At 38.9% G+C, this 15,181-nt stretch overlaps 1 protein-coding gene across 1 annotated transcript; it reads left to right on the plus strand.

Moving 5' to 3' along the window:
• The first annotated feature begins 3,921 nt into the window (after window positions 1–3,921).
• Window positions 3,922–12,286, plus strand: hopx (HOP homeobox). The gene is made up of 2 exons (XM_078260048.1): window positions 3,922–4,098; window positions 11,980–12,286. The coding sequence occupies exons 1-2, from the start codon at window positions 3,949–3,951 to the stop codon at window positions 12,055–12,057; spliced, it is 228 nt and encodes a 75-aa protein (XP_078116174.1). The 5' UTR covers window positions 3,922–3,948; the 3' UTR covers window positions 12,058–12,286.
• Window positions 12,287–15,181: the final 2,895 nt, after the last annotated feature.

Raw genomic sequence — 15,181 nt, forward strand, 5'->3', positions numbered from 1 at the left:
TGGAATTGATCGCACTGGGAGCCACCCTGGCTCTAAAATCAACATTTAACGACTTGTTCAAACAGTGAAATCATTTACAAATGAGAGCCCATATGGTCACGTTTCCCATCAGGCCCTCAGGGTGAACTTTGGATCACCCTGATAGGATTTACCTTTCTTATCATTGAATGCGACCTGGACGATCGGCAGCAGTGTTAGCTGTACGTACGGGACGTTTTCCACCCTATCCCACAAAACTGTATATTATGTTTGTCTGTCTGTCTGTCATAAACTGACAGCTTGTTATCAGCAGAATCACCATGTGCTGTATCGCCAGGCAAGGATAACAATCATCCTCTGTGTGTTAGAAACAATTTCCACATGTCTCTCTAGTGTGAGACAACACTTTATAGTTGTATAAGTTTTTAGGAGGTCTAAAGTTGTCCCTCCTTCAAATACCTAAAATTGGGACACATGGTGGTTAGCCAAAGCATCAGATGATTTCATTTTGGTGATCATCTAAGCTGCCTAAAATATTTATTTCTGTGTTCACATGCTTGTGGATTGTCCGACATCTGCCACCTTTTCTGCTGCTAAACCGTTTAGTATTTTGTGTCGTTTCACTGAAAATCAAACATAGAAAACCAGTGATAATTATACATAAACTGTTGCATGTTTTGCTCTGGTTTGAACTGGTGCGATCACACGCTTACAGTTCATTTTGTTTGGTCTTCCGTTTTGTAAAAAGTTAAATGTCATATATTTATAGTGAGATTTCGTAAACCTCTCAATTGATGATTGTTAGACCCTTTTAGATCATTTTGGCAAAGTTTTCAGGGATTTATTACGCTTTTAGACTCTGATGGATTTAAATGTAGGGAGATTATTCGGTTACACTTTACTTGAAGGTATCTACATAAGAGTGACATGACACTGTCATGACACTGTCATGACACATGAACCCTAACCCTAACCCTAACTTGTCATGACAAAAACCAAATGACACTTAATGACGGAAGCGTTATGTCATAAACGTTTATGACTTGTTTATAATGTTTATGACACGTTCATGACAGTGTCATGTCACTCTTATGTAGATACCTTCAAGTAAAGTGTAACCGATTATTTTTATGCCAGGGCGTTTGTTTTAAATAAGACCAATAGGAGAGTTAAATTAATGTTATTAACAATTCATTAAATTGTTGATGCCTATAATCATATTCTTATCCATTAGCATGCTTTTCCAAGTACCAGCAGTCCTTCAAAGTTCAACATAGTGTCCTGCGAGCAGAGGAGTGAGTGGTAAAAGGTTCATTGAGATTTTAGATTCCACTTCCAGGCCTTATATTCTATCTTCTTTTTTGGTGTCACCCTTTATTTTGTTCTTCTCAGCTTTTCATGCCTGAGGACCTGTTGGTTATCAGATACCAGCAACATCCGTCTCCCTATAAATGTTTGCATTTTGGGGTCATTTCCTCAAACTGGCTCAGATTATGTTTTCATTACAAATAAACAATACCACAACTCTGTTTTTCCAATCAAACTTAAGGAGAAAACCCTGAAAGCAAACATGTTGAACGTGCCTCAAAACACCCACAAAGACCGAGCTTACATGTAAAATACGGTAGATTTTACACAACAGTGCAAATATGACTGCATTAAAGGATCAAATAAAGCTAAATATAGTTTGGACTAGCCCTAGCTTGCTGTCTGTATTACCGGTGAGAATTGTGTAAGCGAGATATTATTTGCCACCAAAATCCAGGCAAGAGGAAATCACCCAGCAAGCTTTGCAGTCGCTCATGTCGAGCTTTCAGTGAAAGTACCACATAATTATCGGTCTAATCAAAATCCAAAGATAGCATCAAAAGGAACTGTGTGTATGTGTTGAGGAGCATTATCAGGCCCGTATTTACTGTTTCTACCACGTGAAATTCAGCATGCTTGGTCAGTATGTTTCCTTTGCGGCAGACTCACCAGAACAGTCACCATTTATCTGATCAAAGTGAGCCTCAGTCCTGTAAATATTCCACTCATTACAGCACAGCACAGTGAAAATTGCATGACATTCTAGGGAGAAAAAGCATTTCAAGGGTGTGTGTGTGTATGAGAGAGTGAGGAGGCTTATGATTTAAAAGGAGTATCTTATCTTTGTAGTCATGCTTGGACAGGTGCCTACCATAGTATCCTCGAGTCAGACAACATGTTCAGTAACGAGTGGATAAGATTTATGAACGTACACGGAGAGATTAAGCTGAAAAAAATCACCGTAATATTCCTTTATTTTTTACACAAACAATGCCTGTTGTATTTAATAACTGAGTAATTTAATGATTTATGTCTTTAGGCAACTTTTAGTTGGCGTTATGGTACATTTACCGTATAACATGTCTTAATATTCTTCATTGCTTTAGGAGTATATTTAAGATTGAGATTGAGATTGATCTTGTCTTAGTCTGGTAGCTTTGTTCTTATTTAAAAATAAAAATGATTCTAAATGCAATATAGGAACCATACAGGTGTATGTATGTGTAGCTGTAATAGCCTGCTACAGTACAGTAAGCAAACCAATATGACTTTTATTGTCTTTTGTTGCATAATATTTGTGTGTGTACTTATCCAGTTGTAAGTTTCTAGTGACATGTATTCTACATTAAGGCATTCATTGTATCTTATGAAGTGTTAGCATTTTCATAACTGTCTTATAATGCTTTATAGTTGGACGTTTTTGGGAAACACACTTAGGCCTACTTGATTTCTTGCCGAGTGTCAGAAGAGAAGATTGATACCACTCTCTGTTCGTATTTACGAAGTGAGAGCTAGCTTAGCATAAACTGGAAGCAGTGGTAAACCGCTAGCCTGGCTTTGTCCAAAGTAAAAAGAAAATCAGCCTACCAACATCTCAAAATCTCACTTATTAACACGCCTTATCTTTGGTTGTTTAACCTGTACACAAAAAGATAGGTAAAATGGCAATTTTGTGGTTTTAGAGGGACTTATGTCTTGAACTTAAGTGTAATTAACTGTTAGCTAAACCCCTCCCCCAAACAGGGCTTGTCCGACCACAGCTTAGTAAAAACGTGTTGATTAGTGAGCTTTTAGAGGCGTTGACAGATTTTTGAACTTTGGAGAAACAGACTAGCTGTCTCCCCCTTGCTTAGAATCTTTAGGCTAACTCTCAGCAAGCAAATAGCTATAGGCCTATTTTCCAAAATGGTAAACTGCTCCTTTAAATATTGGTTTATGACTTCAGTAGCCTGTTAAAATCTGTTTCACATGAATTCAAATTGTATTTAATCTAAGTAGCAACATAAAAATAGCCTATAACACAACAAGAATTTAGAAACGGTTCAACTGTGGCGCCCCCCAGTGGCAGAACAGAAGAAACTTTCCACATAGTGGCTTTAATTTCACTGTTTTGCTTTACTTTCTGTTATGTAATAGGATAATATAATATATTTATTGTTAAAGTATCCTTTAATATCTCTTGAACAGTACATCAGTAGCTGGTTTCCAGTAACAATACTTCACTTCATACTTCCTTGTTATAACACTGCAGACCAATCAAGTTAATTGGTTCCTGGTTGTTGTTGCTGTGGTGATGCTATAGCCAAATATTCCCATCATTTTCCTTTTAAGGAATGTCGTTTGGGGCAGTTGTGTTTTGTTTTTTTTATGGGAGGGATCTGCTGGTGGGAATGGCCTCATGACGTAGCCTCTGTTGACAGTAGTAAAAGCTCCACACATGCACACCCACCAACACACACACTGCCTCTACTTCATTCGCACACTCCCGCCGAACTGCCAGAGTTCCCCTGCCGCTCCACGCCTCTCCATCTACGCAGCGCGGTGCCTCTCTTCTCCTCTGCGCTTCCAGCTGTGCGCACATCTCGCTCCGGAGCTCACGACCAACCAGGGCTGAAGCTTGAAACGGTTTAAAGACTGGAGAGCAGAAGGGAAAATAGGAATATGACTTCTAAAGCGATGGAGTGTATGAAGCTGTCGGAGGAACAGATCAAAGTGCTGGAGGACAGTTTCAAAAAAGTCAGCAAGTATCCGGACGGGACGACGCTCATGCTGATCGCTGCGGAGTGCGGGCTGTCAGAGGAGGAAACACAAGTGAGTAACATAACACGTCAATCTCTCTCTCTCTTGTGTTTCCAATGCCTCCTTTTTGTAAAAGTCTAGATTTGTAGGTTGGTATGCTGAAATGTATGTATTATGTTGTCCTGAGCAAATGGTAGCCTAAACCTATGCATCATTTAATTTATAATAATAATTTATACTTTCCAAGGGGGGAACATTTTTTTCACTCTGTTGTTAGAACACACTAACACACAGGCCTGAAATACACACAAATGCTCAGGTCATATACATGCACAAATGGAGAGATGTCAGAGTGAGTGGGCTGCGACTACTGGACAGGCGCCCCGAGCAGTTGGGAGGGGGGGGGGGGGTTCGGTGCCTTGCTCAACCTTGGCATTGCCCAGGAGGTGAACTGGCACCTCTCTTTAATAATAATAATTATTATTATTTCTAGAAATATTGAGATCATTGAACAGCCTAGACTCCAATAGATCGTTGTAATATTTTTTATAGCGACTGATACCATGTCTGATGCTTCAAAGTAAGATTAGTTTGTACCCCAATTAACTGTGATTTCTTATGGAATCATTTATAATTTTAGGGTGATTTAAGCATTCTCTGTGGTAGCCCTTATAGTCTTTTAGGGACTTGTAGCCTATTTGTTTTTAATGTACTATGGACCTTCCATGTATGTCATGAATACAATCATCATTATTATTATTATTATTAATATCACTTATTCCCATAGACAGTGACTCTCTGTCTGCTATGTGTGCACTTAAGTGAGCAGCACACTTAAAATACTAAATGACAGATTCCCTGTCAGTGTGTTAAATTGTTGATATGCAGTTTTGTAAGCGCAGTAAAGCAGAACTCAGTGAAATGCAACTATATGTGAGTAACCAATGAATAGTTTAAAAGCAATACATCTTTTATGACTTTAATCTGCAAAGTAACTAGCAGAGGAGTAATATGAAATATAGTGGAACATATGTAATGTTGCCAAAAAATACTTGAGTAAAGTGCCTCAAAACTATACTGAACTACAGTACCGGTACTTTAGTTAATGTACGTTGTTACTTTGCATCTCTACAAATGTGAGAGGTTTTACTTAAAGTGGTCATATTATGCTCATTTTCAGGTGCATAATTGTATTTAGAGGTTATATCAGATTAGGTTTACATGGTTTAATTTTCAGAAAACACCATATTTTTTGTTGTACTGCACATTGCTGCAGCTCCTCTTTTCACCCTGTGTGTTGAGCTCTCTGTTTTAGCTACAGAGTGAGACATCTTTCTTCTATTCCATATTTGTTGGGAGTCGCACATGTTCAGTAACTAGGTAAGGACTACTAGCCAGTCAGAAGCAGAGTATGAGGGCGTGTCCTGACAGTACCTAGGTAAGGACTACTAGCCAGTCAGAAGCAGAGCATGAGGGAGTGCCACGCTAGCAGCTAGGCGAGCATTATAACGTGTGTTACAAAGTGATGCATGTCTGTCACGGAGGTAAAGGCTGGACTACAATAGAGCTGTTTGGAGCAGTTTGTGATCAGTGTTTTCTGTTGGAGATGGTAAGTCCCTTTGGGGTGGACTTTGGGCTTTTTCACTTTGTAAACCGATTACATGCACAAAAAAGATATATAACACAATAAAGGAAAGGGAAAAAGCCAAAAAGCATAATATGAGCACTTTATATTACCAGCACAGACAGGAACACAACAACATGCGATTTAGCCTCAGGAAACTTGACTTTATAGTATCACAAGTTAGTGTCAAGGAAGTTTTGAGTGTTATCAGCATCACTATCAGTGTCTCAGTTGGGTGTCTTCTGAGGAATTAACCCCAAACTGCTAAAGGGAGTTAAATTTTTTTGTCTGCAAGAACAAGTTTTTCTAAAAGCAAAACAAGCCTTTGCATCTGTGACATTGAACCTGGAGCTGCTTGAATAGCAGTGAATGGAGCAAGTCTGTGGACAGTGCTCAGTGGGATCCTGGCTAATATATCTGTTCAAATGTCACAGTCTGATGAAATAATCCTCCTAAACAGTAACACTGACCACAGAGGCAGCGGAGCCCCATTGATTGTTGTTTTTCCTGATGCAGTCATGTCCGATTTGAGTTTCCTGCCGCTGTTTCAGCTCGGGGTTCATTCTTATGTCGTCGCTATCGCTGCTCGTGTTTATGCTGCTTTCATATTTGGTCAACGTGTTTTTTTTTTTAAATCTGAGCTGCTTTTGATGTATCAGGAGAGAAAATAACTTCAAACACATGTGGTTAAGTGTTTGTTAAGCTCATAATATGCAGCAGGAACTCAATTCATTGACCAGTCAATTATTTTGATCATCAATTAATAGTTTATGGAAACTTTCAAGCAAAGAAATGCCCTAAACATTCCTTGGTTTTTGCATTTCTTTGTCTTTTGTGATGGCAAATGATGATTTGAGTTCTGGACAGACAAACAATTTAAAGACATCACCTTGGGTTTTGGGACATTATGATGGTCATTTTACATTTTTTTTCTGACATTTTGTAGACCAAACAAATCAATTCATTGGCAGATTAACAGTCGATGAAGATAATTGGTAGTTGCGAGGTACAGATTTGATTGGCAAACAGATTACAAAACACGTGAAAGTACACTCTTGACCCAAAATATTCTTAACTCAAGGTCTGCTCACTATCTTTCTTCCAGAGCTTTCAACCACATCTTCATCAGCAAAACATGCTCAGACTCCAAACTTAAAAAGTGTTTTTTTCTAAGCATGAAAAACGTCCGGCTTTTAGGAAAAATATATTTAAATTTTGATCTGTTTTGTTTTTTGTTGTAGGATGTGGAGAATCCAAAGTTAAAGCTTATTAGGGCTGCAACAAATATTTTCAGTTACACTTTACTTGAAGGTATCTACATAAGAGTGACATGACACTGTCATGAACGTGTCATAAACATTATAAACAAACGTTTATGACATAACGCTTCTCTCATTAAGTGTCATTCGGTTTTTGTCATGACAGGTTAGGGATAAGGTTCATGTGACATGACATTAATGAATCGTTTCATCTATATAATATTTAAAAAAAATTTTTTTTATCTTGGAGCCCAATGTGATGTCATTAAATGTCTTGTTTAGTCCAAAACAATAAAAAAAAAATTCAATCTATTATAAAACAGAAAATATTTCCAACTGAGAAACAAGACAATGTTTGGATTTTTCCCAATGACAAACGATTATCAAAATGTTCTGTCTATCAATTAATCAAATCATCGCCTGATCATTCCAGCTCTAGAGCCTATAAATAAACACATCATTATTCAAATCAAACCAGAAACGTAACATCCACTCCAGCAGGAAAGGGCAACTACACAACAACTGACAATTACATAAACCATCACATTGTTACTTAGGTATTTAATCTCCACCATCCCTCTCCCACATGTGAGCACTCCCACCATCCCTCTATCTGAGGAATGTCTCACTGTAAAGTCTCTGCAGCTGTCACATCAGGAGCCAGATGTGAAGCTTCAGAGCGGCGATAACTACATGTTGGAAGTGCACTGAAGCACCAGTAGCATTCCTCCGATAGATAGATAGATAGATAGATAGATAGATCATTGTAAAAGCCCTACGAGTCGTCGCCCATAATGAGGGTAAATGGTGAATGTCTCATTTTTGAATAATAATTGTCAGTTGGTATTCTTGTTCAGGATTTTGGCAGAGGAACAACATGACTATTTGCTTAGCTGTATTCACTAGGAGGAAAAACCCTACATGTAAATTATGTCATTTGAGTTGACGTAACATCATAGGCAAATGTCTACTCCTGTTTGTTCTCGAGAGGCTGGCAGACATGTTCAGATCTCATGTCATGGAACGTGTGTTCTTTACATAATTAGCTCTAATAGTGCCCACATTTCACCAGTCAATAACTGTACATCTGACTCATGATTGCAACTTGTTTTTCCACTTTGACTCCAGAAACCAGTTCCCCTAGATTGCTCAGGGCTGGAGTTAGTTACACAGGCACAGAAAACATGCAACAGCATCAGATCAAGTATTTTGTATGCAGGTTTTTATATCTTGTCTATGCCGGCTGCGTAGCAAAAGCCCTGTAGTTACACATGTCGGAAGAAAATACTTGAAGCCTGAAAAGATGCTTTGGGTTGCAGTTATGTGCATAAAGAGTGAGTGAAAAGCAAGCTGTTTTCTTACGGTAGGTTTCCACACAGCGAAATTTTGCTTCGCTCTCATTGAGGTTGAATGGAGACAAAAATCGCCCTGATTGGGCGAGATGAGAACGAATCGCCGAGGCAAGCGAAACAAAGTTGACGAAAGTTTAACTTTATTCAAATGACGATCACTCGAGAACCAATCAGGTCCGTGTGTTTGTGTTTGGAGGCGGGAGTTACAAAAAAAGTCCGACCAAGATGGCGGAGGTTATCAGCGCTGTATCATGAAAATTTTAATGTGATTAAAATGTTTCTACACGAACACGGTTACTTGTATCAACACAAATTGTGATTTATATGACACATAAACTTAGTCAGGGCACATACACAACTAAATAGACAACTGTATATGTTAGTTTAAACACTCAAACTTTTCAGCTAGCCGACAGGCTAATCGCTAGCATGTTCGGACATTGGATTTCATTGTAAGCCTAGCCAGGCAGCTAGGCTACTTGTGCATGTAATCAAACAATGGTTTGATTACATGTTTTGTTGGCGAACATTGACGCTTGTATCAACACGGATTTCACAAGCTACAATAGCAATGATAGCTTGCTAGCAAACTACCTGCTAGCTACCTATGCTACCTAGCTTTAACCCTCTCCTGTAAGCTGCCTAGCAGCCGGTGTTCTGGCGTGTTGTTTTCACGACCACGCCCCCGAGGCAATATTTCGCTGGCCGAAATTTGCTTGGTGTTTCACTGTGTGGAAACCTACCGTTAGCACCCTAAAAATTACAATAATACATTTTAGTGCTTCAAGTTAGAGTTTGTGAACTTGTCTGTTAGTGACAGAGGAAAAACAATTACAGGTTCAAAGGGCTTGAAACAGGTTTAATATCCTGTGTGGCTGTCGCCGATGCCATGCACCTGTAACCCAGTCAAGAAAAGGGTTAACAGAAATGTAGTGTTGGCCAATCGGAGGAGGTTGTGACAGACTCCCTCCTTTGGCTGAGTCTCTATCTAATCTGTCAAAGGGAGAGCAGGAGTGTGGTTGTGAAGTTTAACGTTGGTAGTCCCCAGAGAAGAAGTTGGTCATTTCATGGTGCAGATTAGAACTCAAATTGCTAAATGTTAGAACATCGTGTCAAATTGGTCATTATTACTGTGACTTGTGACGCGTCAGGTTTAGTTCCATCATAGTGTCAAAAAACGTTAGCTGAGGTTATTGTTCAGTAGCTAGATCAGAGATTATCGGCTAATGAAATTACTGATTTAGCAGTTGTTGTTTTTTGCAAGCCACTGTATCCGTGTCACATTCTCATTAGGGGCTGAGCCCCCCTAAAGGTTCTGATCCTAGAATCGCCCCTGTGTCAGATGTGTGTAAGATGAAAGACTTTAAAACAACGACAAAACACATCCTGTGTAGGGATTCCAGCTGTACATACAACTATAAAAGAAACATGCAAACGTCCCCTACCCCCATACACATTCATGTATGTGCAGCCCAGACAACCATGTGTCAGCCTCAGTGCTTAAAGGGGAATTCAATTCATGAATTAGTAGTGCATTTCCATAAGGTAGGGTAACTTGAGAGATGGATAAAAAAAGAATTAAACAGTAGGATCCAAAAACCCTGGATCCTACTGTTCAATAGTGTGATGTCATTTGAGTATTTCTCATGACAAGTAAACTGATATCTGTGTTTAACATTGTTGGTATGTAGTACCCCTTTAAAGGATGGGGGTCTGATTTTCTCAAGTCTTTCTTGATATGATACTCCCATGCCCATATATTTCCATTGAAAGGGTTACTGGTAGTTGTATTCATTCGTGACCATACTTTCTGTAAAATGGCCCCCTTCTAAAATAACTACGTTGTGTAAGACAGGACAAAATCCAGTCCTCTATTTGCAAAAAAGCATTCTAAAGTTAGCCGAAGCCAAGTAGCTAATGAGGCCTCAGCAGTCGGAGTGGGTACCTTCATTGTGGTGGTTGTGTGAAGATTTATAGCCTTTGGTTTTTCTTTCCGGCAACAAACCTACATGCAGCTATCAGGACGTATCACTCTGCTACAGCTCAGCAAAACAAACTTTATTATTATATTAATTATTAATTTAGTACAAAATAAAAATAAGATACCCACTTATTTATTTGGCTAACCACAATTGCTGCCAAGCTCCATCTTCATTAGGACAGCAGAGGTGTTTAATTATTTGGCTCCATCCACTGAGGTTTATACTGCAGCTTTCTCTGTCTGCAGAGCAGCTATGAAAAATGTTATCAACTAAAACTGCACTGCGTCCTAATTCCTCTTCCAGTGTTAGTGACTGTTTCCATTCATCGTATACAAAAGGTGGGAGGTGCCAGGCCAACCTGACAGGGGAAGCCTGGTCCAGGGTGAGGTAAAGGTCTGGCCCCTCATCAAAAGACCTGACTTCATTTTCAGCTGATGTAGTTTTTTTTTCTGGCTTTCTTTTTCTTCCTGCAGCCCCCCCCTTCCCTGTGGCGTGTTAACAAAGCTCTCATTGGTGAAGGTTTAGCTGAAGAAACACACCCCAGCAACCACTCCCCGTTTCCTATTAACAGCATTTACAACATGTTTCAGCCTCTGTGCGGCATGTTTGAACTCCTTTCATAGACCGTTTTTATTTGTTTTCAGTGCTGCAGTCAGTAAGGTAGGGTCAAGTTTGAAAGACTGTGTTATGTAACCCAGGGCTAGCCAATTGGAAAATAATTACATATGCATCAGCAGCATTATAAATCGTATTATTGTTCTAAAGTGGCATAATGCTTTTACAAGACATGCAAAGATCATTTTGCGCTTTTAAAAAGGACCAGAAACAAAACAAAGTACAAAATAAATTGTCTTCCATTCAAAACCTGGGAGAGAAAATTGCCTTTTTTAAGACTTAATCTTTATAGACTGAATCTTCTTTAATTGAGAAATATGTAATGATAAACGTTTTCCCCCCAAATTTATGTCTCGCATCATAGAAATGAGTTACACAGATAAGAAATCCCAAAACACACATGAACAGCCAATTGATTTAGTCTTAAGTGAAAACCCAGAAGACTCCAAATGGGAATCTCATGTGTTTTTAGTTTTAGTTTAAACCATCCCTCCTGCCAGACGCATGTCTCACAAAGCCAGCCAGGCTCTCGTGTCTTAAGGCCGCCGTCCCCAATCCCTCCCTTTCCCCTTGCCGTTATCGTGATGATGTCAGCATTGTTGTGTATCCCTTGACAACACAAACCGCAATACAGCAATGTGCCGGGTCACGGGTGTGTGTCAAGCGCAGTCATCATCTGGCCAGAGTCTCAGCGGAGCAGTTATTGGTGGAGCAGTCTGTTAAAATTGGATGGAAACATTTGTCTTTTGTGGTTTATCCCGATACAACTTCAGCCTCAGGGTCACTGCTGTGTCTGCATGAGTCAGTGACCACTCTTACATGCACCATGAAATGTGTGACTGTAATGTGATTATGAAAGATAATGAAAGTCAGAAAGTACACATCGCTACAGTTAATGAACTGAAAATAGTTGTTCATATCATTCCTAACAATACAAGAACTCCACCTATGTAACTTCTAAGGAATATTTATGTTATGACTGTATCCTGTCAGCCGGAATAGTCACCTCATCGCTCTCGTGTTTGTTTGTCTCTGAACAAAAACCTCCTGTCACCTGTATCTAGCACCTCCCATGGGTGTGTTTGTAATTTATTTCCTTTTTGTTTATTTGTGTCCTCCAGAAATGGTTCAAGCTACGTAACGCACAGTGGAGGCAGGCGGAGGGTCTTCCGGCTGAACTCGGATCAGTGTTGGACTGAGACTGAAGAAGAATCTGCCTGAAGCTCAGTGTGCTGATCTTGTTTCTCCTGGACAAACTGACCCTACCCCTATTTCCTCATACACTTTCCCTCTCCATGTGTCATTCTCTCTTTTTGTATCTATGAAGCTATTTTAACTTACTGTACGGAATGTGAAGGTGTTTGTGTGTTGTTGCCAATATATCCGCTATGTTTACAGAAATAAAGATATTGTTATTATAACTTAAAATGACTTTTGAGTGTGCTTTGAGGCTACCGTACATCCGGGGTCCAAACATACTGAGTTATACAATGGTGTAGATAGAGTAGGGGGTGTTCGGGGACAGTGCGCTTTTGTTTTCAGGTTTTGTTTATATGTATGTCTGTCCGCAGGGAGCAGAGCTGGATGCTAATCCGTTAACGGGACAATAAAAGATGCAAGGACGCGATGGGTTTACAATAGATGATGCTGGAATCAGCTGCCGCTATCCAGGAACTCCCAGGGACAAATGTGGAACATTTCCACTAGTAGAGGGAGGGAGGCAGGGGAAGGTAGACATGTGAGCCGACTGAGCTGAATGGCATAATGGGCTAAACAAATGACAGGTGATGTCATTACATTGTCCCTTTTTCACTGTGATCACTCTTTGTAAAAAAGGATTTGATCTCAGCAGCCAGTTGGAGCTTTACACCTCATAAAGATGTTCTGTATTTTTCCTACTGTTGAGAAATTCTATGAAGAGATTAAAACTAACAATGGATGTATCCTGCTGACAAGCATTTTCTAGTACTCTAGTACTCACTAGAGGCACTAAATGTGTACTAATCCGCTGCTGAAAATAGTCCCCAACAAATGCACTATTTCTTCCCGTTTGAGTAACGCTTGCTAAAAACTACAGTGCCCAGCTGTTATAGGATAATTGAAAAAAATGATGCATTATTGACCTGTTTTTGAGGAACTACATCTTGAGTAGAAAGTCGTCTTGGGTCTGAGTGCCACAAAAAACAAAACAAAACTAAATCAAACATCTTAAATATTTAAATGGAAATTTAGAGGATATTGCAGGATGTATGCAGTATGTATCTGTACGTATCTGTGATATGATTCGGAGATATTTCAAGCAGCTAAAGTGGAGTTAAAGGAGTTTAAAAGTTAATCTAAAAGGTCAGGTTTTGCTGTCAGTTCTTCAGAACCAAAGAAACCATCACTTCTTTCTTGAGCTGCCAAACATCTATCAAAGAAGAGAAAACAGGCCAGTATATAGTTTTTAGTTGATGTAAAATAAAGTATTTCATATGAGCAAAAATAAAAGAGGCAAAGTTGAGGGGAAACTGGGTACAAAAGTCTGAGGTAGTTTGACAAAATGTTCTACTCTAAGACTGCATTTATTTAGGCCGACTCAACCAGATAAAGTTGTTCAAAGTAGTTGGAGTATTAGATATTTGTTGTTTTCGTTGGAACAGTAGAGGAACGAAAATATCTCAAAATCAGACTGAAAAAGTGGAGCGAGAGAGTGAGAGGGGCTTCAGTTTCTCATTTTACAGGACAGGAAAGAAATCCTGAACTGTGTGTGTATATGAGTGAAGAGACCGAAGAAGGTGGAAGAAAGAGAGAAAGGGGATGAGGTATCCTGCCAAAGAGCCTGGAGTGAAAACACTCTGATTGTGGGAACAGTCTGCACAATGAGCTCAACAGAAACCAACACCGATCCAACAGGTAGTTCAACTGCTCATAAAACAAACTGCTGCTTTTTAACACACACACACACACACACACACACACACACACACACACACACACACACACACACACATTGTGCTTCCTGTGGGACTGCAGATGTAAATTAGCCTAAGGCTAACTCTGGTGCAATGCATCAAATGGTTACATTTATGTTTTTAATTGCACATTGTCCCTTACAAATAAAATTGAAATTGAAATTGAACATTCATAAAGTATGAACACATTAGCACTGATATTCATGATTATTGGCATTTTCTTTAATTTTAACAGTTAAAACTGCATGAATGCCCTTACTTTGGATGATTTACGTTTTATTTTTAATATTTGCTTATGAGGACATCTGTTTCCTCACAAGTATAGCAATGCAGAACACACACAGTGGTGTCTGTTTCCTGAGCCTGGGGCTGTTTTCCTCTGTTTAGCTGAAAAACGAGCATATTTGTTTATATTGTGAACACACACACACACACACACACACACACACACACACACACACACACACACACACACACACATGCAGATCCTCAAGCCCCTGCTTAAAAACACACATTGTATTTCACTGTTATCTCATGGGTGATATGCCAAATTGTTACTGTCCCCTAAAGTGTTAAAATGATTGTAATATATATATATATATATATATATATATAAATTATGGATTAAAACCCACAAGTTTAACAATCAGAATTACAACACAGCTATCAATGTGCGGAATATTGAAGTTTAACATTGACTCTAGAAAACTCAGGACTGCTAAAAGACTTTTCTTTTTTCAAATTCAACTATAGAGCCAAAAACACAGCAGTACTCTTGTTACTGCGTATAGTGAAATATTTACATGGTCTGTTGATTTATGTACTCAGATCTGTATAGACCTTTGACTCAAGTCAAATTTAAAGACTGTGTGTTGAGTGTGGCTACACCATTTATACTATACGTATGTACATTTTCTAATTTATATTAGCCCACTGTTGACAATGTTGGAAATCAATGATTGATTATTAATGGATTTGTTTGTGGATTGGATTAGTGGATTGGATTTGTCGGTTTTAATTCACTGGATTGCCCAAAATCCAATCCCATTATTGTATCTGAAGGTTTTTTAATTGAATTTCCAGGAAAAACTAATACTACTATCCTATACTACGTATTTCATGACATATATTGATATTGCTATTTAAGATAAGATTTACAGTCATAAAATGTATTTAATCCATATCACGCATCCCTAAATGAAGACTTAAGGCCTGACTTGAACTTTGATTGCTGTGAGACTTGAGACCTCTAAATTTGATTTCCAAAAATAACTTGAAAGCAAAATCATTAGTTTCACAAGTTTTGGCCAGATACATTCTTGGAACAATAAAATGGGACAATAATAAAATAAAACCGTATCAGACAGCT

This window comes from Sander vitreus, chromosome 10, assembly GCF_031162955.1.
Source record: "Sander vitreus isolate 19-12246 chromosome 10, sanVit1, whole genome shotgun sequence".
Taxonomy (NCBI): Eukaryota; Metazoa; Chordata; class Actinopteri; order Perciformes; family Percidae; genus Sander; species Sander vitreus.

Coding starts and splice junctions, on each gene's coding strand:
- hopx (XM_078260048.1), top strand. CDS start 3,949: ATGACTTCTAAAGCGATGGAGTGTATGAAGCTGTCGGAGGAACAGATC. Junction 4,099..11,979: donor TGTCAGAGGAGGAAACACAA/GTGAGTAACATA, acceptor TGTGTCCTCCAG/AAATGGTTCAAGCTACGTAA.